The 26255-nt window shown below is 54.2% G+C and overlaps 1 protein-coding gene across 5 annotated transcripts in view; it reads left to right on the top strand.

Moving 5' to 3' along the window:
* Positions 1 to 219: 219 nt before the first annotated feature.
* Tbc1d9b (TBC1 domain family member 9B) overlaps positions 220 to 26255 on the top strand; it is a 38686-nt gene continuing 12650 nt past the window's right edge. For all 5 annotated transcript variants that reach the window (XM_042688793.1, XM_042688790.1, XM_042688789.1 and 2 more), the window contains exons 1-9: positions 220 to 398; positions 5257 to 5367; positions 11749 to 11867; positions 19185 to 19413; positions 20265 to 20523; positions 21842 to 22049; positions 23766 to 23978; positions 25059 to 25220; positions 25919 to 26069. In XM_042688793.1, coding sequence (XP_042544727.1) covers positions 281 to 398; positions 5257 to 5367; positions 11749 to 11867; positions 19185 to 19413; positions 20265 to 20523; positions 21842 to 22049; positions 23766 to 23978; positions 25059 to 25220; positions 25919 to 26069 — 1570 coding nt within the window. In that variant the 5' untranslated portion in view covers positions 220 to 280. The remainder of the gene's footprint in view (positions 399 to 5256; positions 5368 to 11748; positions 11868 to 19184; positions 19414 to 20264; positions 20524 to 21841; positions 22050 to 23765; positions 23979 to 25058; positions 25221 to 25918; positions 26070 to 26255) is intronic.

Raw genomic sequence — 26255 nt, forward strand, 5'->3', positions numbered from 1 at the left:
GCCTGGACAGGGGGTGGGGCCTGAAAGGGATAGGGGCGTGGCCATGGCGGACGTGGCTTGGAAGGGCGGGGCCTGACAAGGCGGGGCGGGGCCTGAGAGGAGGCGGCACTAGCGGAGCCGTGCGTGGTGCCGCTCGCCACCAGGGGGCGCCACTCTTCCCCCCACCCCCGGCCGCGCCGGCCCCGCCTCTCCCGCTGGGCTCCGTCGCAGCGACGGCGGCGGCGGCAGCGGCGGGCGCTTCCGCTTCGCGGGCCTCGGCCCCGGAGCGAGCGGCCCCGCGATGTGGCTAGGCCCGGAGGAGGTGCTGGTGGCCAACGCGCTGTGGGTGACGGAGCGGGCCAACCCCTTCTTTGTGCTGCAGCGGCGCCGTGGCCACGGCAAGGGCGGCGGCCTCACGGGTGAGAGGCGCGCGGGGCCTGGGGCCTGGGGCCGGGCGGGGGGGGGGGGGGGGCCGGGACTGACGCGCGGGCCGGGCCGGGGACACGCACGTCAGCGCGCGCGGCGGCGGGGCGTGAAGGGGGAGGGCCCGCGCGGGGGAGGGGGCGCGGGGGAGGGGGGCGCCGGGGGTCAGAGGTCATGGCGGGGATTGAGGCCGGAAGGCTTCGGCGAGACCGCGAGGTCCGGAGCACCCGGACATCCTGAGGTTCGATGTCCTGCCACCAACTGAAAAGGCTGGGTTGAAGCCCCGGCCTGCCTCAGTTTCCCCCGGGGTCACATGCACCAGTCTTCTTTCTGTCCTCTTTGGTTTTTACACAATCCTCTTCTTTATTCCCAACTCGCTGAAGAACTGCCCACCTAGGAGTATCAGAGATCTCCCCGGCTTCTGACTCCCCCCACCCCCCCCAGGCTTTTCCCAGCTACCAGGATGGGTGTTCCCCATGAGCTGGCCAAGACGCCTGACCCTTTTTTCACTCACGCAGGACATGGCAGTGAGTGTCTGGGGTGTTTTGTAGGATTTGGGTATCCAAAACCCCTCGGTTCCAGGGCCTCTCCGCCCCCCCCCCCCCCCCCCACACACACACACCCCAGCCCTGTGGGACCAGAGTTGGGTTAGTGCATGTGATTCTCTAGGTCCTGATTATTGCCCTGTAAGAATTCAGGCCTAGGTGTTGCTAGCTCTTCCATGTGATCGAGAGAATTTTCTGGGAAATGACCTGGTTTTCCAGTATTGCAGCTCTACAGTCTGGCCAGAGGCAGGTGGAGGCTCCCATGGGCGACCTCTGCCGCTAACCTCTCCTGGACCATTTAACGTGGAAGAGACCGTGCCTTTTCCAAGAAAACACAATGTTCCCTTCAGCCACTTGGTCTCCCTCTCCAAAGGGCTTGGAGAATCACAGGAGCCGGGCCCGACCTGCCTCAGGGCCAATCTGTTCAAGGAGAGTAGACCCAGCTCTCTGTTGTGTCCCCCAAGATGGAGCTTCCAGGCCTCAACCCCCTCCCAGGGAACCATCCCTTAAATTGCCCGGCCCCCCCCCCCCCAAGTAGGCTTATGCTTCTTGGCACTTCCCATAAAAAGCATGGCCAGGAGAGAGCTGTCAGTGATTCGATTTTATTCCAACTATCTTTTAAAAACCTGCCAACCTAAACTTTCTGGTGAGCCTGTTAAAACACTTTCAAGTTCTGCAGCAGGGTCACGCCAGGAGTCTAGCCACTCGGAAACACAATTTCCAAGACCAGAAAAGAAACCTCAGCATGACCAATGAAAAGAGGTTTATTCCGAAACGTGTTTAAGTTCAATTATGTCCCTTTAATTGCAGTTTAGAGACCTTTTTTTTTTTTTTTTTAGAATATTTCACTGAAACAAGTGGGAAATCAGCAAACCCCTAATTTGAATGCTTCTGAACAAGACCTGTTTTGCAGTTGTTCATTTTATTTATTAAAGACAGAATCTGAGGGGAGAGGATCATATTAAAGTGCATAGACTTAGCCTGGAACTGGTGGCTCACACCTGTCATCCTAGCTAGTCGGGAGGCTGAGATCTGAGGATTGCCCAGGCAGGAACGTCCATTATCTCCAATTAAGCACCAGAAAATCAGAAGTGGGGCTGTGGCTCAAGTGGTAGAGTGCTCGCCTTGAGCTGAAGTGTACAGGAACAGGGCTCAAGCCCAGAGTTCAAGCCCCACAACTGACACAAAATAAATAAATAAAGTGAATAGACTTGGCCTGGTGTAGTGGGGCATGCCTGCAGTCCCCTGCTCCAAGTGAGGCAGACAGGATTGCGGTTAAGGGCTCACGGGGCACAAGGTGAAAAGCCAGCTGTGGCTGTTTATGTCTGTCTGCAATCTCAGCTAAAACAGGAGCTATCCTTAGGAAAGTCTGTCTGAGGCTAGACTGGGAAAAAATGCAATATCTGAAGAGTCACTAAAGCATCGTGAGCCAGAGGCGTGGCTCAAGTGGTAGGACACTTGGTCTAGTAAGTTTAAGGCCCTGAATTCAAATCTGATTACCATACCAAAAAATAAAAGGATGTAAGAAACAGAAGTTAAAGTTGAGTAATAGAATCAGTAGGTGGACTGGAAGCCTGGCACAGGTGGTAGAGCCTCAGCCGTGAGTGAAAAGCCAAACAAGATGGAGTTCAAGCTGAGTTCCAGCACCCAAAGGATTAAGAGAAATGCCTCTGCCAGTAACAGGAAGATGGGAATAATACATTTTCAGGCTTTACCAAAATTTCTATATTGAAAAATTCCAAGCCATAGACAGGACTTTAGATTGCTTCATCATTTCATTACTAAAGAGGCGTGACTCAGACAAGCGATAGCAGAAGACACATTTCCTGCTGATTTGTTGGGAAATAATGACATCCACCAAGAATGCTATCACAGCTCATCGGGTAGGATGAGAAGAAATCTTGAAATGCCTTAAAATGTTTCCGTTTAGAGAAGAGAGAGACAGACAGACAGACAGAGAGGCAGATGGACCTGGATCAGCGTTTTACCAAACTCAACAATCCTAAAAGTGTCCCTGTCCTTTTAGGCTGACATTTTAGGCTGAAAGAAACTTCCTTCAATGTTTAAAAACAAAAGTTTGTGATCCTATGGGAGAAGAAAGACCATAGTTGTCTTCCTGTTCTTGATACAGAAGATGATGTTACAGAACCATTGTACTGTGAAAAAGCAGCCAGCATTCTCAGCCAAAAAAAATGTCAGAAGGAAGGGAGACGTGTCTCTGGGCTGAGGGGTAGCTCAGTGGCAGAGCACCTGCCTTACAAGCACAACGTCCTGGGTTTGATCCTCAGTTTCAAAAAAGAAAAAACAAAACAAAAAGTATAGTGGGGAAAAAAAAAGAGACATCTGGTGGTTACTAAAAGAGGTTAATAAGTGTAAGCTAGGTATGTTGGTCACATCTGTAATTACAGAGGCTGAGGCAGGAGGATTGAGGGTCTGAGGCCCATCTGAGCTATACAGTGAGACTACATCTTGAAATACAAAAGATTGTATTATTTTTCTGAATATGTGTGGCACTGGGTGTCATTAATTTGTATCTTCCACTTTCTCATTTGAAAGAAATACTTAGCCAGGCACCAGTGGCTCACACCTGTAATCCTAGCTACTGGTGTGGAGGTGGGGGTGGAGGAGGGAAGGGAGAGGGTCCTAAGACTTGGAAGATTTCAATTTGAAACCAGACTGAACTGAAAAGTCAGACTTACAGACTTATCCAATTAACTGGCAAAAACTGGAGGCATAGCTCCTGTAGTAAAGCACCCATTGTGAGCAAATAGAGGGCTGAGGCCCTGAATTCAAGCCCCAGTACTAGGAGGAGAAAGGAAAAAAGAAAGAGATAAAGAAGGAATTGACAGCCGGTGCAGGTGGCTCACACCTGTCATCCTAGCTACTCAGGAGGCTGAGATCTGAGGATCTCGGTTCAAAGCCAGCCCAGGCAGGAAAGTCTGTGAGACTCTTATCTCTAATAAAACACTAGAAAACCAGAAGCGGTGCTGTGGCTTAAGCGGTAGAAGCTTGCCTTGAGCTAAAAAGTGCAGGGACAGCGCCCAGGCCCAGAGTTCAAGTCCCACAACTGAAAAAAAAAAAGGAATTGACTAGGGGCATAAACTCAAGTGGTAGGGTGATTGAGTAAGGCCCGAGGTTTAATCCCTGGCGCACCCCTCCCCCCAAAAAAAGGAAAAGGAAGAGGGGAGGAGGAGGAAGAAGAAGGAACACAGGAACACATAGCTTGTTCTGGCCCGGTTGCAGTAGCTTTCCCTTGTGGTAGCTACTTGGGAAGTTAGGAAGGACTGACATTGGAATGTCAAATGAAGCCTGCTTAGGCAGGAAAGTTCTAGAGAACCCTTCTCACCCCATGGCTGGGCATATTGATGTACACCTGTCATGCCAGTGGTCCGGAAATGCTCTCAGGCAGGACTAGAGTCTGTGTCAGTGCAGAAAGGGAGAGGAGGGGGGCTGGGAAGGTGGCTCAGTGGCAGAGCGCTTGCCTTGCATGCTCGAGGCCCTAGGTTCGATTCCTCAGCGCCACATAAGCAAAAAGAAAAAAGCCGGAAGTGGCGGTGTGGCTCAAGTGGTAGAGCGCTAGCCTTGAGCTGAAGAGCTGAGGGACAGCGCCCAGGCCCAGAGTTCAGGCCCCACGACTGGACCCCAAAAAAAAAAAAAAAAGGAGGGGTGGCTTAGCGGAAAAGTGCTTGTTTTTTCTAGGGAGCATAATACTCAGTTCAAACCCCAGCACCTTTAAAAAAAAAAAAAAAGGAAAAGAAATACATGTTCAAACCTAGTTTTGTAATTTGCTAAAAGAAGGCCTCTTAGAATTGTTTAAACAAGTCCTGTCAAATCTCCCCACACCCCTGCCCAAAAGTATTTCTTTTTTATTTTTTTGTCTGCCATAGGGCCTGAACTCTGGGCCTGGGCGCTGTCCCTCAGCTCTTCAGCTCAAGAAGAATGCTCTACCGTTTGAGCTACAGCACCACTTCCAGGTTTCTAGTGGTTTATTGGAGATAAGAGTCTCACAGGCTTTCCTGCCTGGGCTGGTTTTGAACCGTGAGCCTCAGATCTCAGCCTCCTGAATAGCTAGGATTACAGGCGTGAGCCACGAATGCCTGACTCCCAAAAGTATTTCTGAGCCAGAAAAATAAATGATTGCTTTCTGGAAGGAGCTGGAAAGAGCTCTTGAGAGATCAGATTTCCAGCTGGAGGCCGCAGAGAAAGAAGAAGCAGTATGAGCTTGGGGTGCTTCAGGATGAGCGTTCTTCGGGGGCAGACTCAGCCTCTGGCGCCTCTCACCCTCCACATCTGTCTGCTTTGCCCCTAGGTCTCCTCGTGGGCACCCTGGACGTGGTGCTGGACTCCAGTGCCCGTGTGGCCCCTTACCGCATCCTGCACCAGACCCAGGACTCGCAGGTCTACTGGACGGTGGCGTGCGGTAGGTACCGGGCTCATAAGGTCGCGCTGGGAGGGGAGGGCCATGCAGCTGCATGCCCATGGGCTGGTGCTTATGGAGACCCCCTGCCCCCACCCCGTCAGACAGCACAGCCACGCCAGCTAGAGACACAGGCCAGGCAGGGCATGGCCGCATGGAGCCCCTCCTGCCTCTGAGGGCTCAGCTGGGGGCTCACAGGCGGCCGTTTTCTCCGAGTCGGGCCTCATTGTAACCTGGCACAGCTCAGTGCTGGTGGCTCACGCCTGTCATCCTAGCTACTCAGGAGGCTGAGATCTGAGGATCATGATTCAAAGCCAGGCTGGGCAGGTAAGTCCCAGTGAGACTCTTATGACCAACAAACCAGCAGAAAACCAAAGTGGCGCTGTGGCTCAAGTGGTAGAGCACTCGCCTTGAGCTGAGGAGCTGAGGGACAGCGCCCAGGCCCAGAGTTCATGCCCCATGACTGACAAAAAAACAAAAACCAAACCCTGGCACTTTCATGGTCTCAACCTTGCAAAATGGTGAAAACTTGAGTCGCCTGGAGGGTGTCCCCAGCTGAAGTGGGTCGCAGTGATGTGTCCCCTTCTTGTTACACAGTAAGCAAGTGGCCGTGGCTCCGTCTGTTTAGTGACATTGTTAGTGTTGTGCTTTTGCTTGACACAACACGGCTTAAAATGGGCCCAGGCAAAATGCATCGCTCGTCCTGAGTGCAGGCCTGTGACACGAGCCAGCCCTGCTGAGAGCGCGCTCCCGAGAGCAGGCCTGTGATGACCAGCCCTGCTGAGAGCGCGCTCCCGAGAGCAGGCCTGTGACACGAGCCAGCCCTGCTGAGAGCGCGCTCCCGAGAGCAGGCCTGTGACACGAGCCAGCCCTGCTGAGAGCGCGCTCCCGAGAGCAGGCCTGTGATGATGAGCCCTGCTGAGAGCGCGCTCCCGAGAGCAGGCCTGTGATGACCAGCCCTGCTGAGAGCGCGCTCCCGAGAGCAGGCCTGTGATGATGAGCCTGCTGAGAGCGCGCTCCCGAGAGCAGGCCTGTGACACGAGCCAGCCCTGCTGAGAGCGCGCTCCCGAGAGCAGGCCTGTGACACGAGCCAGCCCTGCTGAGAGCGCGCTCCCGAGAGCAGGCCTGTGATGACCAGCCCTGCTGAGAGCGCGCTCCCGAGAGCAGGCCTGTGATGATGAGCCTGCTGAGAGCGCGCTCCCAAGAGCAGGCCTGTGATGATGAGCCTGCTGAGAGCGCGCTCCTGAGAGCAGGCCTGTGACATGAGCCAGCCCTGCTGAGAGCGCGCTCCCGAGAGCAGGCCTGTGACATGAGCTAGCTGAGAGCGCGCTCCCGAGAGCAGGCCTGTGATGACCAGCCCTGCTGAGAGCGCGCTCCCGAGAGCAGGCCTGTGATGATGAGCCTGCTGAGAGCGCGCTCCCGAGAGCAGGCCTGTGATGACCAGCCCTGCTGAGAGCGCGCTCCCGAGAGCAGGCCTGTGATGATGAGCCTGCTGAGAGCGCGCTCCCGAGAGCAGGCCTGTGATGATGAGCCCTGCTGAGAGCGCGCTCCCGAGAGCAGGCCTGTGATGACCAGCCCTGCTGAGAGCGCGCTCCCGAGAGCAGGCCTGTGATGATGAGCCTGCTGAGAGCGCGCTCCCGAGAGCAGGCCTGTGACACGAGCCAGCCCTGCTGAGAGCGCGCTCCCGAGAGCAGGCCTGTGACACGAGCCAGCCCTGCTGAGAGCGCGCTCCCGAGAGCAGGCCTGTGATGACCAGCCCTGCTGAGAGCGCGCTCCCGAGAGCAGGCCTGTGATGATGAGCCTGCTGAGAGCGCGCTCCCAAGAGCAGGCCTGTGATGATGAGCCTGCTGAGAGCGCGCTCCTGAGAGCAGGCCTGTGACATGAGCCAGCCCTGCTGAGAGCGCGCTCCCGAGAGCAGGCCTGTGACATGAGCTAGCTGAGAGCGCGCTCCCGAGAGCAGGCCTGTGATGACCAGCCCTGCTGAGAGCGCGCTCCCGAGAGCAGGCCTGTGATGATGAGCCTGCTGAGAGCGCGCTCCCGAGAGCAGGCCTGTGATGACCAGCCCTGCTGAGAGCGCGCTCCCGAGAGCAGGCCTGTGATGATGAGCCTGCTGAGAGCGCGCTCCCGAGAGCAGGCCTGTGATGACCAGCCCTGCTGAGAGCGCGCTCCCGAGAGCAGGCCTGTGATGATGAGCCCTGCTGAGAGCGTGCTCCCGAGAGCAGGCCTATGATGATGAGCCTGCTGAGAGCGCGCTCCCGAGAGCAGGCCTGTGATGACCAGCCCTGCTGAGAGCGCGCTCCCGAGAGCAGGCCTGTGATGATGAGCCCTGCTGAGAGCGCGCTCCCGAGAGCAGGCCTGTGATGATGAGCCCTGCTGAGAGCGCGCTCCCGAGAGCAGGCCTGTGATGATGAGCCTGCTGAGAGCGCGCTCCCAAGAGCAGGCCTGTGATGACCAGCCCTGCTGAGAGCGCGCTCCCGAGAGCAGGCCTGTGACACGAGCCAGCCCTGCTGAGAACGCGCTCCCGAGAGCAGGCCTGTGACATGAGCCTGCTGAGAGCGCGCTCCCGAGAGCAGGCCTGTGATGATGAGCCCTGCTGAGAGCGCGCTCCCGAGAGCAGGCCTGTGATGACCAGCCCTGCTGAGAGCGCGCTCCCGAGAGCAGGCCTGTGATGATGAGCCAGCCCTGCTGAGAGCGCGCTCCCGAGAGCAGGCCTGTGATGATGAGCCTGCTGAGAGTGCGCTCCCGAGAGCAGGCCTGTGATGATGAGCCAGCCCTGCTGAGAGCGCGCTCCCGAGAGCAGGCCTGTGATGATGAGCCTGCTGAGAGCGCGCTCCCGAGAGCAGGCCTGTGATGATGAGCCTGCTGAGAGCGCGCTCCCGAGAGCAGGCCTGTGATGACCAGCCCTGCTGAGAGCGCGCTCCCGAGAGCAGGCCTGTGATGATGAGCCTGCTGAGAACGCGCTCCCGAGAGCAGGCCTGTGATGATGAGCCTGCTGAGAGCGCGCTCCCGAGAGCAGGCCTGTGATGACCAGCCCTGCTGAGAGCGTGCTCCTGAGAGCAGGCCTGTGACATGAGCCAGCCCTGCTGAGAGCGCGCTCCCGAGAGCAGGCCTGTGACATGAGCTAGCTGAGAGCGCGCTCCCGAGAGCAGGCCTGTGATGATGAGCCAGCCCTGCTGAGAGCGCGCTCCCGAGAGCAGGCCTGTGATGACCAGCCCTGCTGAGAGCGCGCTCCCGAGAGCAGGCCTGTGATGATGAGCCTGCTGAGAGCGTGCTCCCGAGAGCAGGCCTGTGACACGAGCCAGCCCTGCTGAGAACGCGCTCCCGAGAGCAGGCCTGTGATGATGAGCCAGCCCTGCTGAGAGTGCGCTCCCGAGAGCAGGCCTGTGATGATGAGCCAGCCCTGCTGAGAGCGCGCTCCCGAGAGCAGGCCTGTGATGATGAGCCTGCTGAGAGCGCGCTCCCGAGAGCAGGCCTGTGATGAGCAGCCCTGCTGAGAGCGCGCTCCCGAGAGCAGGCCTGTGATGACCAGCCCTGCTGAGAGCGCGCTCCCGAGAGCAGGCCTGTGATGAGCAGCCCTGCTGAGAGCGCGCTCCCGAGAGCAGGCCTGTGATGATGAGCCTGCTGAGAGCGCGCTCCCGAGAGCAGGCCTGTGATGATGAGCCTGCTGAGAACGCGCTCCTGAGAGCAGGCCTGTGATGACCAGCCCTGCTGAGAGCGCGCTCCTGAGAGCAGGCCTGTGACATGAGCCAGCCCTGCTGAGAGCGCGCTCCCGAGAGCAGGCCTGTGACATGAGCTAGCTGAGAGCGCGCTCCCGAGAGCAGGCCTGTGATGATGAGCCAGCCCTGCTGAGAGTGCGCTCCCGAGAGCAGGCCTGTGATGATGAGCCAGCCCTGCTGAGAGCGCGCTCCCGAGAGCAGGCCTGTGATGATGAGCCTGCTGAGAGCACGCTCCCGAGAGCAGGCCTGTGATGAGCAGCCCTGCTGAGAGCGCGCTCCCGAGAGCAGGCCTGTGATGACCAGCCCTGCTGAGAGCGCGCTCCCGAGAGCAGGCCTGTGATGAGCAGCCCTGCTGAGAGCGCGCTCCCGAGAGCAGGCCTGTGATGATGAGCCTGCTGAGAGCGCGCTCCCGAGAGCAGGCCTGTGATGAGCAGCCCGTGCTCCAGACCCGGTTCGCGCTGGCGAATCACCACCGATACTAAATGAAGTGTCTTAACACAGAAGCACACCTAGAAGTTCTGCACCACTGGGCTGATGGCGAATTCTGATCACAGGAACCTGGCCGTGTTTCTCCCCTGGAGTCAGGGCCGGGGGTGCTCTCTCATTCAGGGGCTGTGTGGAACATCCCCACGAGGAGAATGACAATCCACTGTGGTCCCAGGAGGAAGTGAACCCATCCCCCCAGTATGGGAGGAAGCTTCCTGTCGGTTGGCGCTGGCCAGCCCGAGGTGGTTCTGAGAAAACGGTAGTCATAGCAGCCCTGTGTGCCGGGCACTCCCCAGAGCCCCCTGCAGATCCTCCCCGCCTCGGCTGTGGGCTGGAGGCCTCAGCGCCCCGTCCTCCGTGCCTCCGCTTCAGGAGGCAGGAGAAGAACAGCACAGGACAAGTGGCCACCCAGAAACCGCCACTGTTCACCCGCGGGTGCTCTACCCCCGTGCTGACATCCTCCTCTCTGCGCCCTGAAATCGCTGGTCTGCCGCCCTCTTTACGATCACACACCATGGTTAGAAATGGAGGTTGCCCAAGGCCAGTGGAAACCCCCTGGCAGGAACCCCGATTTCCTGGATCCCGAGCCAGGGAGGCTCTGGGAGGCTGAGCGCACTCATTGCGGAAGACAAGGGCTTCCTGTAGGGTCTCCAAAGCAGAGTCCAGGAGCCTCGGCCTGTTTCTAGGCCACAAGGAAACAGGTGACTTTAAAAGGAGCCCTGGAAGCCAGCACGGTGGTTCACGCTTGTGAGCCCAGCCACTCGGGAGGTGGAGATTGGGAAGATCACGGTTCAAGGCAGCCCAAGCAGAAAATCCTTGAGGCCCTCATCTCAACCAGAAGTGGGCATGGTAGTGCACACCTGTCATCCCAACTACATGGGAAACATGGAAAGGACTGCACGTGAGCCCTGGAAATTGCCATCGCGTCTCAGCAGAGATCCTTCTCGGGAGCGGATGGAGAGGGAAGAGGACTTAGAGCAGCCCGGGGAGAGGGAGAGGAGCAGCAGTGTGGATGGGGAATCCTGGGATGGGGGGGGGGGGCGCTGAGGCTAAGGAGAGGCCCAGCCATGCTGCAGATCCCCCCTCCCATTCCCTCCTTCCCCAGGGCCGGGTAAGAGGACCAGCTCACCACAGCCAGATGCCCTGTTGGCACCTGCCAGGTGAATCTTGACCCCTTCACCAGGGTTTGAGGAACTCCCAGAATCCACCCGACCTTCCTTGTTTCTGGCCTCCTCTCCTCTAGGCACACCCTTGTCTTCAGACAGGTGAAATAGCACAGAGCCTGAAGCTCCCCACCTTACCCCTCCTACCCCTCCTGGTCCTGCTGTGATGTCCCTGCTGTGACAGCCCACCCAGACGTTCCTCACAGGAAAAGCTGTGCTGATCCCTCAGAGCCACACCGCCACCCTCCCTCTTATCCTCTCTGCACACTCACACGGAAGTCCCTCCCAGCAGAGGGGAGCTCTGAGGCTAAGGGGAGTCGGCAGCCAGGCAGCCAGGACTAGGATTCTGATTGGTGACTTCCAAGCTGTGGGGTCTCAGCTAACTTACTTAATCTCTCTGTGCCTCGGCTTCCTCCTTTAAAATGAATATAGTAATGTCTATCTCTATGATCTAGGAATGAAATAAAATCCAAAGGAAGTGTGGAAACAGGAGTGCCTTCATACTCAATTAGCTGGCACATTCCTTTTACTGCGTTGCCTACCAGCCGCAGTATAGTTTGCATAATGGCGCTGGTGCTCACTTTTCCCGCATAACTGTCTGCATTTCTTTTTTTTTTTTTTTTTTGGTCGGTCGTGGGGCTTGAACTCTGGGCCTGGGCGCTGTCCCTCAGCTCTTCAGCTCAAGGCGAGCGCACTACCACTTGAGCTACAGCGCCACTTCCGGTTTTCTGGTGGTTTATTGGAGATAGGAGTCTCACGGTCTTTCTTGCCCGGGCTGGCTTTGAACCGCGATCCTCAGATCTCAGCCTCCTGAGTAGCTAGGATTACAGGCGTGAGCCACTGGCACCCGGCCCATTTGTCACTTTGGTTATATACATGTGACATTTCAGCAGAAGATGAATGAGCAGCTGGGAGAAGGTGGTCACAGGAAGGTATCCGAGAAAAGTCGCCCATTTTAATCTCCCTAACTTGAGTTTAAGACCCGGTGATTTAATGATTTTTCTTTACCAAACTTCTAGGTTCTTCCCGCAAAGAGATCACAAAACACTGGGAATGGCTGGAAACCAACTTGCTTCAGACACTGTCCATCTTTGACAGCGAAGAGGATATTACCACGTTCGTTAAGGGCAAGATCCATGTAAGGCTGCGCCCGTTACCAACCCTCCCTCCCCACTGACCGCAGCGTGCACGCCGTGGCCTCCGCATCTGTGGGTGCAAGCAACCGTGAGGGAAAACATTTCGGGGGGAAATGGGTATCTCTCCTGAACCGTATATAGACTTTCCTCTTGTCGCCATTCTCCAAACAATGCATATAATAATGATTGCCACACATGGATACCAGAAGTATCCTAGAGATGACTGAGGTTTGCAGGAAGACAGGCTTAGGTTATCTGCAGAACGTGGTGTAGTAAGGACTCCAGCATGGGAGATTGTGGTATTGGGGGGAGGAGGAGGGCTGCTCCTGGAACCAATGGAATTTGCAGGCAAATTCCAAGTCCTGCCCGTCTTTCCTTATTTCCTCCCCCCACAGCACAGTGAAGATCTTATTCCCATTTCACAGAGATAGAAACTAAAGTGTCTGCTCGCATTCTGCTAAGATGGAGGGGCGGTTGAGCCTACTGCCCACTGCTGGAGGTTGAATTTTGAATGTTTCACCAAGGCCATGGGTTGAAGGCGAATATACCACATTTTCTTTATCCGTTCATCGGTTGAGGGTCACGTGGGCTGACTCCATAGCTTAGCTATTGTCAATAGTGCCGCCATAGACTGTTGTTCTTTGTTTTTGTCAGTCATGGGACTTGAACTCAGAGCCTGGGCGCTGTCCCTGAGCTTTTTGAGTGGTTCATTGGAGATAAGAGTCCCATGGGTACTTTTCTGCCCAGGCTGGATTCAAATAACGATCCTCAGATCTCAGCCTCGTAAGTGGCTAGGATTATAGGCATGAGCCACTGGCACCCAGCATACCTTAGACTATTGTATCCTGACTGTGTCCCTTTAACTATATGCCCAAGAGTTGGATCATTGTAGTGCTATTCCATAGATACAGTTTTTGAAGTATCTTCATATTGCTTTCCATAGTGACTGCATTAATTTATATCCTCACCAACACACACATACACACACACACACACACACACACACACACACACACACACACACACACACACACACACACACACACACACACACACACACACACACCATTTGCTGTTATTTATGTTCTCGGTGATAGCCATTCTGATTGAAGCGGGATGAAATCTCAGTGTGATTTCCATTTGCAAATCCTTTGTGGCCAGGAATGTTAAACATTTCTTCATTATTTATTGGCCATTTTTACTTTTGGGAATTGTGTGTTTATTTGCCCATTTATCAATTGGGATATTGGTTCTTTAGGAGTTTAGCTTTTTAAGCTGGGTGCTGGTGGCTCAGGCCTTGTAATCCTAGCTACTCAGGAGGCTGAGATCTGAGTTCGAAGCCAGTCAGGATAGAAAAGTCCCTGTGAGACTCTATATCTCAAATTAACCATTCGAAACCAGAAGTGGAGCTATGGTTTAAAGTGGTAGAATGCTAGCCTTGAGCAAAAGAGCTCAGGGACAGTGCCTAGGCCCTGAGTTCAAGTCCCACAGCCAGCAACAACAACAAAAAAGTTTAGTTTTATAGCAGGGAGCTGGTGGTTCGTGCCTATAATCCTAGCTACTGAGGAGGCTGTGATCCTCAGATCACAGTTCAGAGCCAGTCCAGGCACGAAAGTCCATGTGATTATCTACAATAAACTACTCAGAAAAAGCCAGAAGTGGCACTATGCTCAAGTGGGCCCCAAGTTCAAGCCGTAGGACTGACACGAAAACAAAAAAAGTTTAGCTTTTTTTTTTTTTTTTTGGTTGGTCGTGGGATTTGAACTCTCAGTTTGGGTGCTGTCCCTGCGCTCTTCAGCTCAAGGCGATCGCTCTACCACTAGAGCCACAGTGCCACTTCCGGTTTCCTAGTGGTTTATTGGAGATAAGAGTCTCACGGGTTTTCCTGCCCTGGCTTTGAACCGTGATCCTTAGATCTCAGCCTTTTGAGTAGCTAGGATTACAGGCAGGAGCCACTGGCGTGCAGCAAGTTTAGCTTTTTTTTTTTTTGGGTCCGGTCATGGGGCCTGAACTCTGGGCCTGGGCGCTGTCCCTCAGCCCTTCAGCTCAAGGCTAGCGCTCTACCACTTGAGCCACAGTGCCACTTCTGGCTTTTTTCTTTTTGCTTATGTGGTGCTGGGGAATCGAACCCAGGGCCTCATGCATGCAAGGCAAGCGCTCTACCACTGAGCCACCTTCCCAGCCCCAAGTTTAGCTTTTTTATCTCTTGGTATATTCTGGTTATTAGTCCATTGTCAGATGTATAGCAGGTGAGGCTTTCTCTGTAGGCTGTCTCCATTCTGATTCCTTTGCTATACAGAAGCTTTTAGTACACTGCAGTCCTGTCAGTCCTTATGGGCTATGCTATTGGAATCCTGGAATCCTATATCGTCCAGTGTTTTTCCTATGTTTTGTAGTGTTGACTATCGCTTTTATTATGTAGCATTATGTTTGTAGAGCCCCTTCTTGGTGTAGCCAGCCACTCAATCGAGTCCAATTGAAGCTTAGGTTAGAGTTCATTCCTTGCCAAGTGCCTTCAAACAATATGCAGCTGTGTAACTGTGTTTGTAGTGCTTGGCTAACGGAGGAAGACGGTGGAAATAATGAGGTATTCTGAGGTTTGTTTTTATAATAAGACCCATTCTACTTAAAAGGCACATACCTTTTACCCAGTGATTCCACCCTCGTGGTTTTCCTATGGTGCATTTCTGTGTGCAGAATGGCCTGTGTTCATTGCCTGTAGCACTTAGTGCAGAGGCAGTACAAGCAGTGCCTGCTGGTCCTGAGCGGAGAGATGACGCTGCCCTGGTTACTACAGCAGCGCAGCTACGCCCACACCGCCCGTACGCTTACTCTGCTAAGTGCTTACTTCCAGGGGACTTAGTCAGAGGTGGTAAACTTTCCAGAGTGCTTTACAGCCATCAAAATAATGATGATGGACATCGTGACTATCTCTAACCTCGTTTCCTCTCTGGGAGATGACAAATGTTCTCATGAGCATTAATGCGAACATATGTGTGTGTGTTCTTTCTGTTAGGTTATTAAGTTAGATTCCTGTGAAGAGTGTTGCTGGGTTTGGGCAGGGCTTTGTATAACTTTTTAGACCTGGGCAGACAGGACCAATATTCTCAGCTCGTCTGAGAATATTGGGGTTCAAAATGGGATCTGTGTTGTCTTCTGGTTTTGGGAAAAATAGGCAAAATGAGAGGGAAGACTTACTCTTCTAGCTAGCAAACGGTGATGATGATGATGATGATGATGATGATGATGATGATGATGATGATGATGACGATGGCATTATTAAATGCCTCCTCTGTGACAGGCCTCAAACAGACATCAGCAGAACTAAAGTTTTAATGACTTCTGAGCTAGAGAGGAAATGGTGTATCCGTCCGCCTTTCACTGTTGTAACAAATCCCAGAGATAATCAGCTTAGGAAGAGATAGGGTTTATTTTGCTAGCCCGAGAACTGCCGTCCGTGTTGCTGTGGGCCTGTGTCAGCCCCTGGGGGAGAGCACACATCAGAACACGTGCTCACCTCGTGGCCAGGTCAGAGAGGAAGGGGCTGGACTCCCAGGTTCCTCCCTTGGAGGCTTGTCCCTGGTGGCTGGAAGACAGCACCCTCCGGCTCATCCCACAGTGCCGTGCTGAGGACACACGCTGTGCTGGCATGACTTAACACATGGTCCTTTGGGGACACTTGAGGTCCAAACTATAGCCAGTGGGAATTAGGAAATCAAGACCCGAGTGAACACTGGAGTTCTAGTTGTTGTTTTTATTGTTGTTGTTAGTGAGTCTTGAACTCTGGGACTGGGCGCTGTCCCTGAGCTCTTCAGTTCAAGGCGAGTGCTCTACCACTTGAGCTACAGCGCCACTTCTGGTTTTCTGGTGGTAAGTTGAAGAGTCTCAGGGATGTTCCTGCCCAGGCTGGCTTTGAAATGAGATCCTCAGATCTCAGCCTCCTAAGTAGCTCAGATGACAGGCGTGAGCCACCTGCCCACCCGCACCCAGCGCCCTGCAAAGATTGCATGAAAAAGAATGAAATGACCAGCAAAGTGCCCAACTCAGGAAGTTAGAAAAAGAATTCTAGAGAAACCAGGAAATTAGACAGAAGGAAACGCCAAAAGGCCAAGGTTAATTCCTTAGAAAACAAAGGAACAATGGAGAAGAGTGACAGACTAAAAAAGAGAAGCAAACCTGTGGCCAAAGTGACCCCAGACAAAAGACAGAGAGACCTGCAGGGAACCACCTGCCAATGAGACGTGAAGAGCACTTACGTAAACGCAGGACTCCTTCCTCCTGCCTGCCTTCCTTCCTCCTGCCTGCCTTCCTCCCTTCCCTCCCTTCCCTCCCTTCTTTCCTATTTCTCTCTTCCTTCCTTCCTTCCTTCCTTCCTTCTTTTTCTTTCTTCTCTGTTTTTTTTTCTTTCTTTATTGAAGAAGGTTCTGGGATCTGAACTCAGAGCTTCATGCTTTTAATCAGCTTTATTTACCACAGCTGGTGCTTTTCCACTTGAGCCATGCCCCTGTCTAGCATTTTGCTGGTTAACTGGAGATAGAATCTCTCAGACTTTTCTGCCTAGGCTGGCTTCAAACTACAATCCTCATATCTCAGTCTACTAAATAGGATAAAGTGTTGTGGTTTTTTTTGTTGTTTTTAATGTGAGAGAGAATGCCACAGCAGCTTCTAAGCTGTGTAGTTCCGGTGGCAACTTTTTTAGACCGATGTGTGATATACTAGTTCCAGTTACTATTGCCATACACATTGGTGGCTTCAAACAATACAAATGAGGCTGGAGGTTTAGCTTGATGAGAGTGTTTGCCTAGCATGTTCACGGCCCTGGGTTTGATCCCTATTACCTCCTAGAAATTACTCTTACAGTGTCTGAGGTCAGAAGTCTAATTGGACTGAAATCAGGGTGTTGGTTGGGTTGTATTACTTCTAGAAGCTCTAAGGAGAACCTGTTTCCTTTCCCAGCTTCTTTTTTGTTGTTGTTGGTCATGGGGCTGGAACTCAGGGCCTGGGGTGCTCTCCTTGAGTTCTGCTCAAAGCTAGCGCTCTGCCACTTTGAGCCACAGCTCCACTTCCAGTTTTTGAGTGGCTAATTGGAGATGAGTTTCACAGGGATTTTTCTGCCCTGACTGGCTTCAAACCAAGATCCTTAGATCTCAGCCTTCTGAGTAGCTAGGATTACAGATGTTGGCCACGGGCACATGGCTTTTCCTAGCTTCTTAAAGGCCACTTTTCATACTTGGTTCTTAGCTCTCCTTCCTCTTCAGTGCCAACAGCAAACCCTCTTCAAGTCTGCCATTCTCTCCTGCTCCCCTCCTGTCATCTCTTGTGACTCTGTCCTCTTCCCTCCCTGTTTATAAGGACACTTGTGGTCTCATGAGGGTCACCAGATGATCCGGAGTCCTCTAACCTCACAGTCCAATCTTGTAACCACATCCGCAAAGCCCCCTTTGCTGTGTAAGGTTGCCTGTTGCTAGGTTTTGAGCATTGGGGAGGCAGTATCCTTGGCCTTCCACACAACATAACATCTTCAAATTGAGGCTGGGAAAGAAACCAAAACCGTGAATATGCACTCTGCGTATTTAAAATCAGCCATTTCAAATCGCTTTACTATCTTTATAGCTGCCTTCTGTCTTCAACCCTATGGGCTGACTAAGCCCATCCCTGAGACCAGTGCTCCCAAGAAGCAGCTGCGTGGTCTGAAGGCTGAGGCCGGGGAGTCTTGGGAGGATTGTGGGGGGGATGTGCAGCGTGGGCTGTAGTCTGCTCCTCTGCTCCCCACTCACCAGTCTCCCAGGTGCGGTGGAGGGAGTGGGGGAGGAGGAGGCGAGGGCACTGCCGCTACCCCTGGACACCCAGAAAAGTGGCCTGCGGGCAGTACTGCTCGTGACAGCCACCTGCCTTGGGCCTGGTTTTTAGCAAGGGCTGGCTCAGTGCCCGCTGCCTGGGGCCGCCGTGGCTTTCTGCAGGCAGGGCGCTGTGGGCCAGCTTTCCATTGTCTAATGAGGTGTCTATCTTGGCTCACCATTGTGGAGGTCCAGTCTAAGGGTGGATAAAGAATAAGAGATTTATTCAGCCCATAGTTCTGGAGGTCTGAAGTGAGGGCGTCCCTGCTACTCCGTGAAACGATGAGGATCTCACGAGGTGAGATCTCACGTGAGCGCTCGTCTCTCTCATAAAAGCATGGATGCCGTCGTGGGGTTGGGCGTGGCTCTGTGCACGGTGAAGCCTGTGAGTGCCCCATGGAAATACCAGCCACAGAAGGAGTGGGGTCCAGGGTGGCACAGGAGGCGGGACTCCCAGCGGAGGGCAGGGGGGCGGGGTCAGGGCAGAGCATCTTCCAAGATACAGTGAGAAAAAGAGAACAGAACAGGGCCACGGAGAACTCCATTTGGGCAGAGAAAGGAGGAAATAACAGTTTTCCCATAGACATGCACAAGTGTGCGTGCATCTGGAGGGAAATTAGGAAAGAAAACACAGAAGGCAGGAGGGAGAGCCCCTTTCCACCAAATACATAGTCCTGCTACACGTGAATATTCTTCATCCCAGAAAGCTTGAGACCAGTGTTTAGGAGTGGGGATTACCATAGGCTTTTGAATTATTTGCACATTCTTGACTTACCTTTTTTTTTTTTTGTCAGTCCTGGGTCTTGAACTCTGGGCCTGGGCGCTGTCCCTCAGCTCTTCAGCTCAAGGCAAGCACTCTGCCACTTGAGCTACAGTGCCACTTCGGTTTTCTGGTGGTTTATTGGAGATAAGAATTTCACTTATCTGCCCAGGCTGGCTTTGAACCGCGATCCTCAGATCTCAGCCTCCTGCGTAGCTAGGATTACAGGCGTGAGCCACCAGCGCCAGGCTTGAGAATGAGACAAAATCCTATGCACAGAATTCATTCATGTTTTATATATACTGAGGTCACTTTACATTTTGACTGCAGTCCATAGCGCTGGAAAAGTGTCAGATTCAGGAGAAACTGGAATTTGTGCATGTTCAAATTAGGGTGCTTAGTGTGTATTTGCATTTTTTTTTACCATTCTTATGGATTATATGTTAGAACGATTTTACCTGAAATTAAGACGTCTATTTGAAAAAGTAGCTGCCCAGAGCCAGTGGTACCAGTACCCGCAGGCATTTCAGGACCGTGCTCAGTCACAGGCAGCTCTGTCACTCATGTGTCTTGTCCGAAAACCAGCAGAGCCAGAGCGGGGCATTTCCTTTCCCAGAACCACTGCCCGGAGTTCCCCAGGCCTCTGCTCCTCCCTTTGACCCACCCAGGAACAAGCCCTGTTGAGCCTAGATCTCATGGTTCCCTCCACCCCCGCCCCCCAGGGCATCATTGCAGAAGAGAACAAGAACCTGCAACCCCAGGGAGATGAGGACCCTGGAAAGTTCAAAGAGGCAGAGCTGAAGATGAGGAAGCAGTTCGGGATGCCGGAGGGCGAGAAGCTGGTCAACTACTACTCCTGCAGCTACTGGAAGGGCCGCGTGCCCAGGCAGGGCTGGCTCTACCTGACCGTCAACCACCTGTGCTTCTACTCCTTCCTGCTGGGAAAAGAAGGTGAGCCCCCTCCACCCCCAGCTCCTCCCTTGCTCCTTCCCTTGACCCTGCCACTAGAGCAGCATTGCCTCTCCACACTGCCAGCCTTCCTGGTGGGTCCCCAGATACCACGTCCGCACTAGCTCCCAGAGGGGTCTCCCCAAAGCCCATGTGCAACCTGCACAGCCCAGGAACACCCAGGCATCTGTCTGCTCTTGAGGGACTCTTCTCATGCCCACTAGTGAGATTCAAACATAGTAGCCTTCCTTCCTGGCCTCCTGGTTTATGTCAGAGTTGGAGTTTCCCAGAGCACACATCTTTGTCAAGTGCTTCTAGTGATGCAGTGCTCCGAGCATGGGCCACTCCTGACCTCCTGCTCCTGCAGGCTGCCCTAGCACCTGCTCCCCCCACTGCAGTTCCTCCCTCGGAAAGCACTGCGGCCTCTAGCGCTTCCGGTAGTCAGACATCATCCCCCTTCCCCAAGCCGGGCTCCCTCCGCGCTCCTGTGCAGACTCCCCTCACCCTCCTGCTCAGATGTTGTCACTCGGTTCACCTATCAGAGAGCTCCCACTCAGTGGGGCACTTTGGGGCCAGGGCCCCACCTGGTTCAAACCCTGAGCATTTGTTCCCTACACCCCCAGCCATTTTGGGGGCACACAGATCCAGTAGAGTTGGTCAGGGCGGCGGCTGAGACACCAATCGCCTAGCCCCTCCTTATGAAGCACGACCCAGCATAGTCACTCAGTCACCAGGCGGGTCCATAAATGGCGTCCTAGAGGCGGGCACTCCAGGTAGGTCCTGGGTGTGGTGGAAGTCAGGACCCTCGTGCTGCCAGACTGATGGGTGGTGCATCTTTCCCCACCGGCCTCCAGTGAGCCTCGTGGTTCAGTGGGTGGACGTCATTCGGCTAGAGAAGAATGCCACTCTGCTCTTCCCTGAGAGCATCCGTGTGGACACCCGCGACCGGGAGCTCTTCTTCTCCATGTTCCTCAACATCGGCGAGACCTTCAAGCTCATGGAACAACTGGCCAACCTGGCCATGCGGCAGCTGCTAGACAGCGAGGGCTTCCTGGAGGACAAGGCCCTGCCCAGGCCCATCCGGCCACACAGGAACATCTCAGCTCTGAAGCGGTAGGTTGTCCACCTGGCAGGGGACTGGAGCCAGATCCCCTGACCCTGGCTGACACGTGGCAGGACATGTAGGCCTGGAGAATGTCTCATGTCCAGCCTTCGTAGGCCCCCACCTGAGGCAGCGGCCAGAAAACAGAGCATCGCAGTAGTGCATTGGAGGCACTAGTGATCGCTGATGTGGAGGAAGGCCTCCCTCACGGCCCTAGGGTGGAAGATACTCTGACCGTCCCTACCGCACAAGTGGTAGAGGTCCTTCTGGGTGTGAGCTCTCCGTCAGAGTGCTCCGAGGTCTCCAGGTACTGCATCTGGAAGGCTTCAGTGAATCTGGACACGGGGTGCACATCTCCATCGTACTGTGATGGACCTCTGGGGGCCCCCGGCAGCCACAGGCCACGACCTCAGGTCTGAAGCCAGCAGTAAGGAGGAGACAGGCTGTGTGCAAGCTGAGGTCATCGCCCCTCTGCTTGTGGGAGCGGTAGATGGAATTGCATGGTGGTGGCCAGTCCCTCCTGGTCACTGCTGTTTAAGCCCCAAGATGGTAGCCTCATGGGAAACCCACAAGTATAGCCAAGACCTCAGAAGTGCGCTGGGCCCCTCAACCAGGGCAGACAAGACACAGCTGTATTCATACTGTGTTCAGAGACCTTCCAGCCAGGCTGTTTCCTGGATTGCACTCACAGACCTTCCTCTGGGCCCACAGTGCACCTCTGGTCCAGAAGGCTGTCACTCCTGATGCAGTGACAATGGTCTTCAGAACCTTCCAGAAAAAAAAAAATCAGGTCTGGACCGTGGTGGTGCCCAGCACTGCCAGATGGGGGCATGGATTTTAGGCCCTGGTCAGGGCATTGGCAGCCCTAGGAGGCAGGAGTTTCTTTGGGAGAAGGGAAGCTGTTTATATGGTTGAACCATCAAGGACGCAGTGGTCACAGGTCATCTCCCACAGACATGAGACATGCATAAGTATTTTGGTTAAGCAGTGGCTACCACACGGTTCAGATTTAGCCCCGCTCATGCCTGCTGGATGTCAGGGTGGGGTTGGCAGCGTGGGAGCTGTGCACACTGGCTGCCATTCAGTACCTGAGGGCAGATCACTGCTGGTCCTCGTTTTGAATCGGTCAAGTTATCGACACGTTACATGCATCCACTTCACTGCCGGCCTTAGGAATAGCCCTCATTTTTCTTAGTCATTTAAAATTGCATCTTTTCTTGAACTGTAAAATCCCCAGATGCAGCTTGCTTGCTGGAAGTCTAAAACATGGGCTCCTAGAAGTGTGTGGACCCCTGACTCCTGTCCACCTGGTTCCCACTGTTTCCTCAGAGACCTGGATGCCCGCGCCAAGAATGAGTGCTACAGAGCCACATTCCGGCTACCCCAAGATGAGCGGTTGGACGGCCACACGGGCTGCACCCTGTGGACGCCATTCAACAAGCTGCACATCCCTGGGCAGATGTTCATCTCCAACAACTACATCTGCTTTGCCAGCAAGGAGGAGGACGCGTGCCACCTCATCATACCCCTGAGGGAGGTAAGCATCCCACTCCAGCCGCGGGGGCTCAGACAGCTCAGTGAGCAGGCCCGTGCTCTGTGGTCCAGCTCTGCAGTTGGTCAACTTGGAGGCTGATCTAGGGGCACCTGCCCCTCCTGTCCCGCCCAGGCATCCGTTCACTCAGCAGCTGAGTGAGCCTAGTGGGCCTTGGCTATCCCTTCCAGTCACATGTTCTGTGCTCCCCATGGAATTTGGGCCCTGCCATCTGCCCAGGTGGAGGCGGAGTCATCCTTGATTCCGCATCCTGACCATAGACATCCTGTCAGCCCTCTCTCCAGAGCTCGGCCTCCCTCCCCGGGCCTACCACCTAAGACAAAGCAGGCCACCTCAGGAATCCAAATCCCACCTGACCCCTTTACGACCCATCTCCACAATAGTAAGCAAGATTCTGAATGTCAGCCAGAAGCCGGACGCAGGGGGCGTATGCTTATAATTGTAGATACTCAGGAGTCTGAGGTCTGGAGGATTGCAGTTCACAGCCAACCCAGGCAGAAATGTCCACAAGACTCCTCTCCAATTAACCAGCAAGAAGGTGGCCTAGAGACATGGCTCAAGTGGTAGTGTGCCAGATAAGCAAGTGTGAGGCCCTACCACCAAAAAAAATAAAATAGAGCATAGTGTCACCCTGCGTAGTTCCTCCAGCGTCTTCTTGTGGTCAAAAGAATCCCCAAGTGCCTCCCTGTAACCTGTGAGGCTGTGGAGAGCCATGCTCACACTCACACATGCATCCTGCCGGGCACACACAGTCACACGGAGTACACACTCCATACCTACACCGTACACACACCTCCCCACACATGCACACACACATACACACGGGCTACACATAGACCTCCTTTCACACATACACACCACACAAACCTGCGTCCATCCACATGCAAATACACACATTACACACACCATACACATAGACTTCTACATGCATATGTACACACATTCACATGTGCATACCACATCACACAGTGTCATATGGAGTTGCACACGTGTATTCATGAATTCACATGTACACACCACAGTAAGTGCTGTACCTGCTCACATTACCCACACATACACACATCCCGCCCTGTGGAGGACGCTCCATCTGTCCCAGCTTCTAGAAACTTCCTCTCTCCAGCCATTCTCACTCCCAGTGGTTCGTGCCTCTGTCGCCAGCTCTCCCCCAGCTCCTCAGCAGTTTCCTCAGCTGAACCAGGTGCGGCTCAATCACTGCCTCTCCACAGGCACAGTCTAGTGGCGTGTGTATCCATTGCCTCCACTCCGCTAGGCCAGGCTCCGCAGAGCTGCCCACTTCAAACCTGTGCTGTGTCCCTCAACCTCTCCTACTCACTGACCGAGCTTCGGGACCAGCTATGAGGGAATGCCCCTGAAATGAGCTCCTTACATGAGGGACTCGGGACAGGAGTCGCTGGTGGGCCTTGGATGAGCCAGCAGGTGGCCTGCTGCACATTGTACAGCCTTAGCCTCGGCAAGGCCCTGCAAGGACCATCCAAGCTCATCCCTAGCAACAGGTGAAAAGAGACTGAGATGCACCAGCGCCTCACCCTAGGCTGCACAGAAGAGGTAGCCCCAGGATGTGGATCTAGTGGGGCCACTCTGCACTGTCAGAGGACAGCCCTAGTCCCCTCACGGTCACAAGCACCCCCAGACTTACATCCCAAGATGCAAAGGCACAGGAGACTGCTTTAACCTTCTCAGGTGACCATTGTTGAGAAAGCGGACAGCTCCAGCGTCCTGCCCAGCCCTCTGTCCATCAGCACCAAGAGCAAAATGACCTTCCTGTTTGCCAACCTGAAAGACCGTGACTTCTTAGTTCAGAGGATCTCCGACTTCCTCCAGAAAACACCATCCAAGCAGCCGGGCAGCAGCATCGGAGGGAGGAAATCCAGTGTTGTGGATCCTCCCCCAGAGGTGAGGGAGGGGAGGGAGGGCCCTGGGGAACAACTGGGGAGGGATGTGGGCCGAGCTGCTGCAGTCATTTTCCTCCCTGCCACTGTTGGTGTGCTGAATCCAAAGTGGAAGCTGGAAAGAGCTCGAGGGCGGGGTGAACTCTGAGCCCAGCCCCATGCTCCCACGCACACCACCTCCTACTCACTCCTCCCCCACTCCCGTCCCACCCACCCCTTCCCACATCCTTCTCTTTTATTTAGTTATTTTGGTGCTGGTCCCGGGGCTTGAACATAGGACCTGGGCATTGTTTCAGAGCTTTTTTGCTCCGCTTCTGACTTTCTTTGGTGGTTAATGGGAGATAAGAGTTTCATGGATTTTCCTGCCCAGATGGGCTTCAAACTGCGATCCTTAGATCTCGGCCTCCTCAATGGCCAAGATTACAGGCATGAGCCACCAGCACCAGGCCCTTCTCACTCTTTTCCAGCCCACTGCAAGGCCCATTCTCCATGAGAAACCATGGCTACACCATCCATAAAGTTCCTTGATCAACTTCTACACTGAGCAAGGGCCACAGTGTTGAGGCCTACCATTATTATAGAACAGACTTACCACTTAATATCTCCAAGTAATTGTATCGCTGTGCCTGGGTAACCTTGGGAATGACTTCTAGGAACCCCCTTTGATCCCCAAGTCCAGGACACTCAAGTCCCTCATATAAAGTGTCATAGTAGTATTTGTATATAACCTCTGCACATTCTCACACCCTCTGGTACGCGCGCGCGTGCGTGTGTGTGTGTGTGTGTGTGTGTGTGTGTGTGTGTGTGTGTAGTGCGCTTTGAATTTAGGTCCTCACATTCTTGCTTACTTTTTTAACTCAAGGCTGGCACTCTACCGCTTGAGCCATACCTCCACTTTTGTTTTATTTTTTGATGGTTAATTAGAGATAAGAGTCTCATGGAACTTTCCTGCCCAGGCTGGCTTCTGACCTCACTCCTCAGATCTCAGCCTCCTGCGTAGCAGGGATTATAGGTGTGAGTCACCAGCGCATCCCCTTACACAGCACAAGTTGTTGGGTGCATTCCCTCCCGTTTTATTTTCTAGTCTCTCCCAGCTCCTCAGGAAGTGTCAGAACTGCCCACCAGCCCGTCCTCTCCCCTCGGCAGCCAGCCAAGCGTCAGTGCTCAGGAAGTGCCAACTGCTTCCCAGGGCCTGCTGAAAGTCTTCCAGAAGAACTCACCCATGGAGGACCTTGGAGCCAAGGGGGTAAGCCAGGGGCAGAGGCTTTCAGCTGCAAGAGCACAGAGCTGAGTCCTGGAAGGAAGGCTGGAGCCGCCTCTGGGTTTGTGCCCTCCTGGGTCGCACTGGCAGCATGAGGTGGACCTGGCACTCTTGCGGGGACAGCCACTCTGCCTGACCCGGGCAGCCCCTCAGGAGGGGCTGTGGACCTCTGAAGAGAAGAGCCTGCTGCTGGTGCCAAGCTCATCTTCCGACTGTAGTAGGGTGGGCAGGTGCAGCCTGGGCTTTGCCTGTGTCTTTTTGTTGGTGGTAGTGTTTGACGTTGTTGTTGTTGTTGTTTGGTCAGTCATGGGGCTTGAACTCTGGGCCTGGGCACTATTTCTCAGCTCTTCAGCTCAAGGCTAGCACTCTACCATTTGAGCCACAGCACCACTTCCAATTTTTTTTGAGTGGTTTATTGGAGCTAAGAGTCTCACAGGGCTGGCTTTGAACTTCGATCCTCAGATCGCAGCCTGCTGAGTAGCTAGGATTACCGGCGTGAGCCACTGGAGCCCGGCTTGCCCGTGTCTCGTAATTGCTTTGACATGCAAGCTTGCTGGCAGCGCTCCAGATGATTTGCACAGGAGCCTCTCGCCTTGCACAGAGCCGGAGAGAGTTTTGTCAGTTGGCCTCAGCACTCAGGCAGTCTTCAGCCTCCCTATGTCCATGCTTTCCTTTTCCCCCAGGCCAAGGAGAAGATGAAAGAGGAATCATGGAACATCCACTTCTTCGAGTACGGGCGTGGCATGTGCATGTACCGCACGGCCAAAACGCGGGAGCTGGTCCTGAAGGGCATCCCTGAGAGTCTCCGAGGAGAGCTTTGGCTCCTCTTCTCTGGTGAGCATGGCCCATGATCCCAGCCTCGACTTTCACCCCAAGGCTGTCTGCTGAGCAGGGTGTGCAGCTGCATAGTGCACTGTGTGGTTGGCATGCCCAAGGCCTGGATCTGATCCTTGACCAGACCTAAGAAATGTTCTCATGGGCTCTTGCATCAGCTCCGAGCTACCTCCTGAAGTCACCAGA

The sequence above is a fragment of the Dipodomys spectabilis genome, unplaced genomic scaffold (assembly GCF_019054845.1).
Source record: "Dipodomys spectabilis isolate Male_0828 unplaced genomic scaffold, ASM1905484v1 ptg000119l, whole genome shotgun sequence".
NCBI lineage: Eukaryota > Metazoa > Chordata > Mammalia > Rodentia > Heteromyidae > Dipodomys > Dipodomys spectabilis.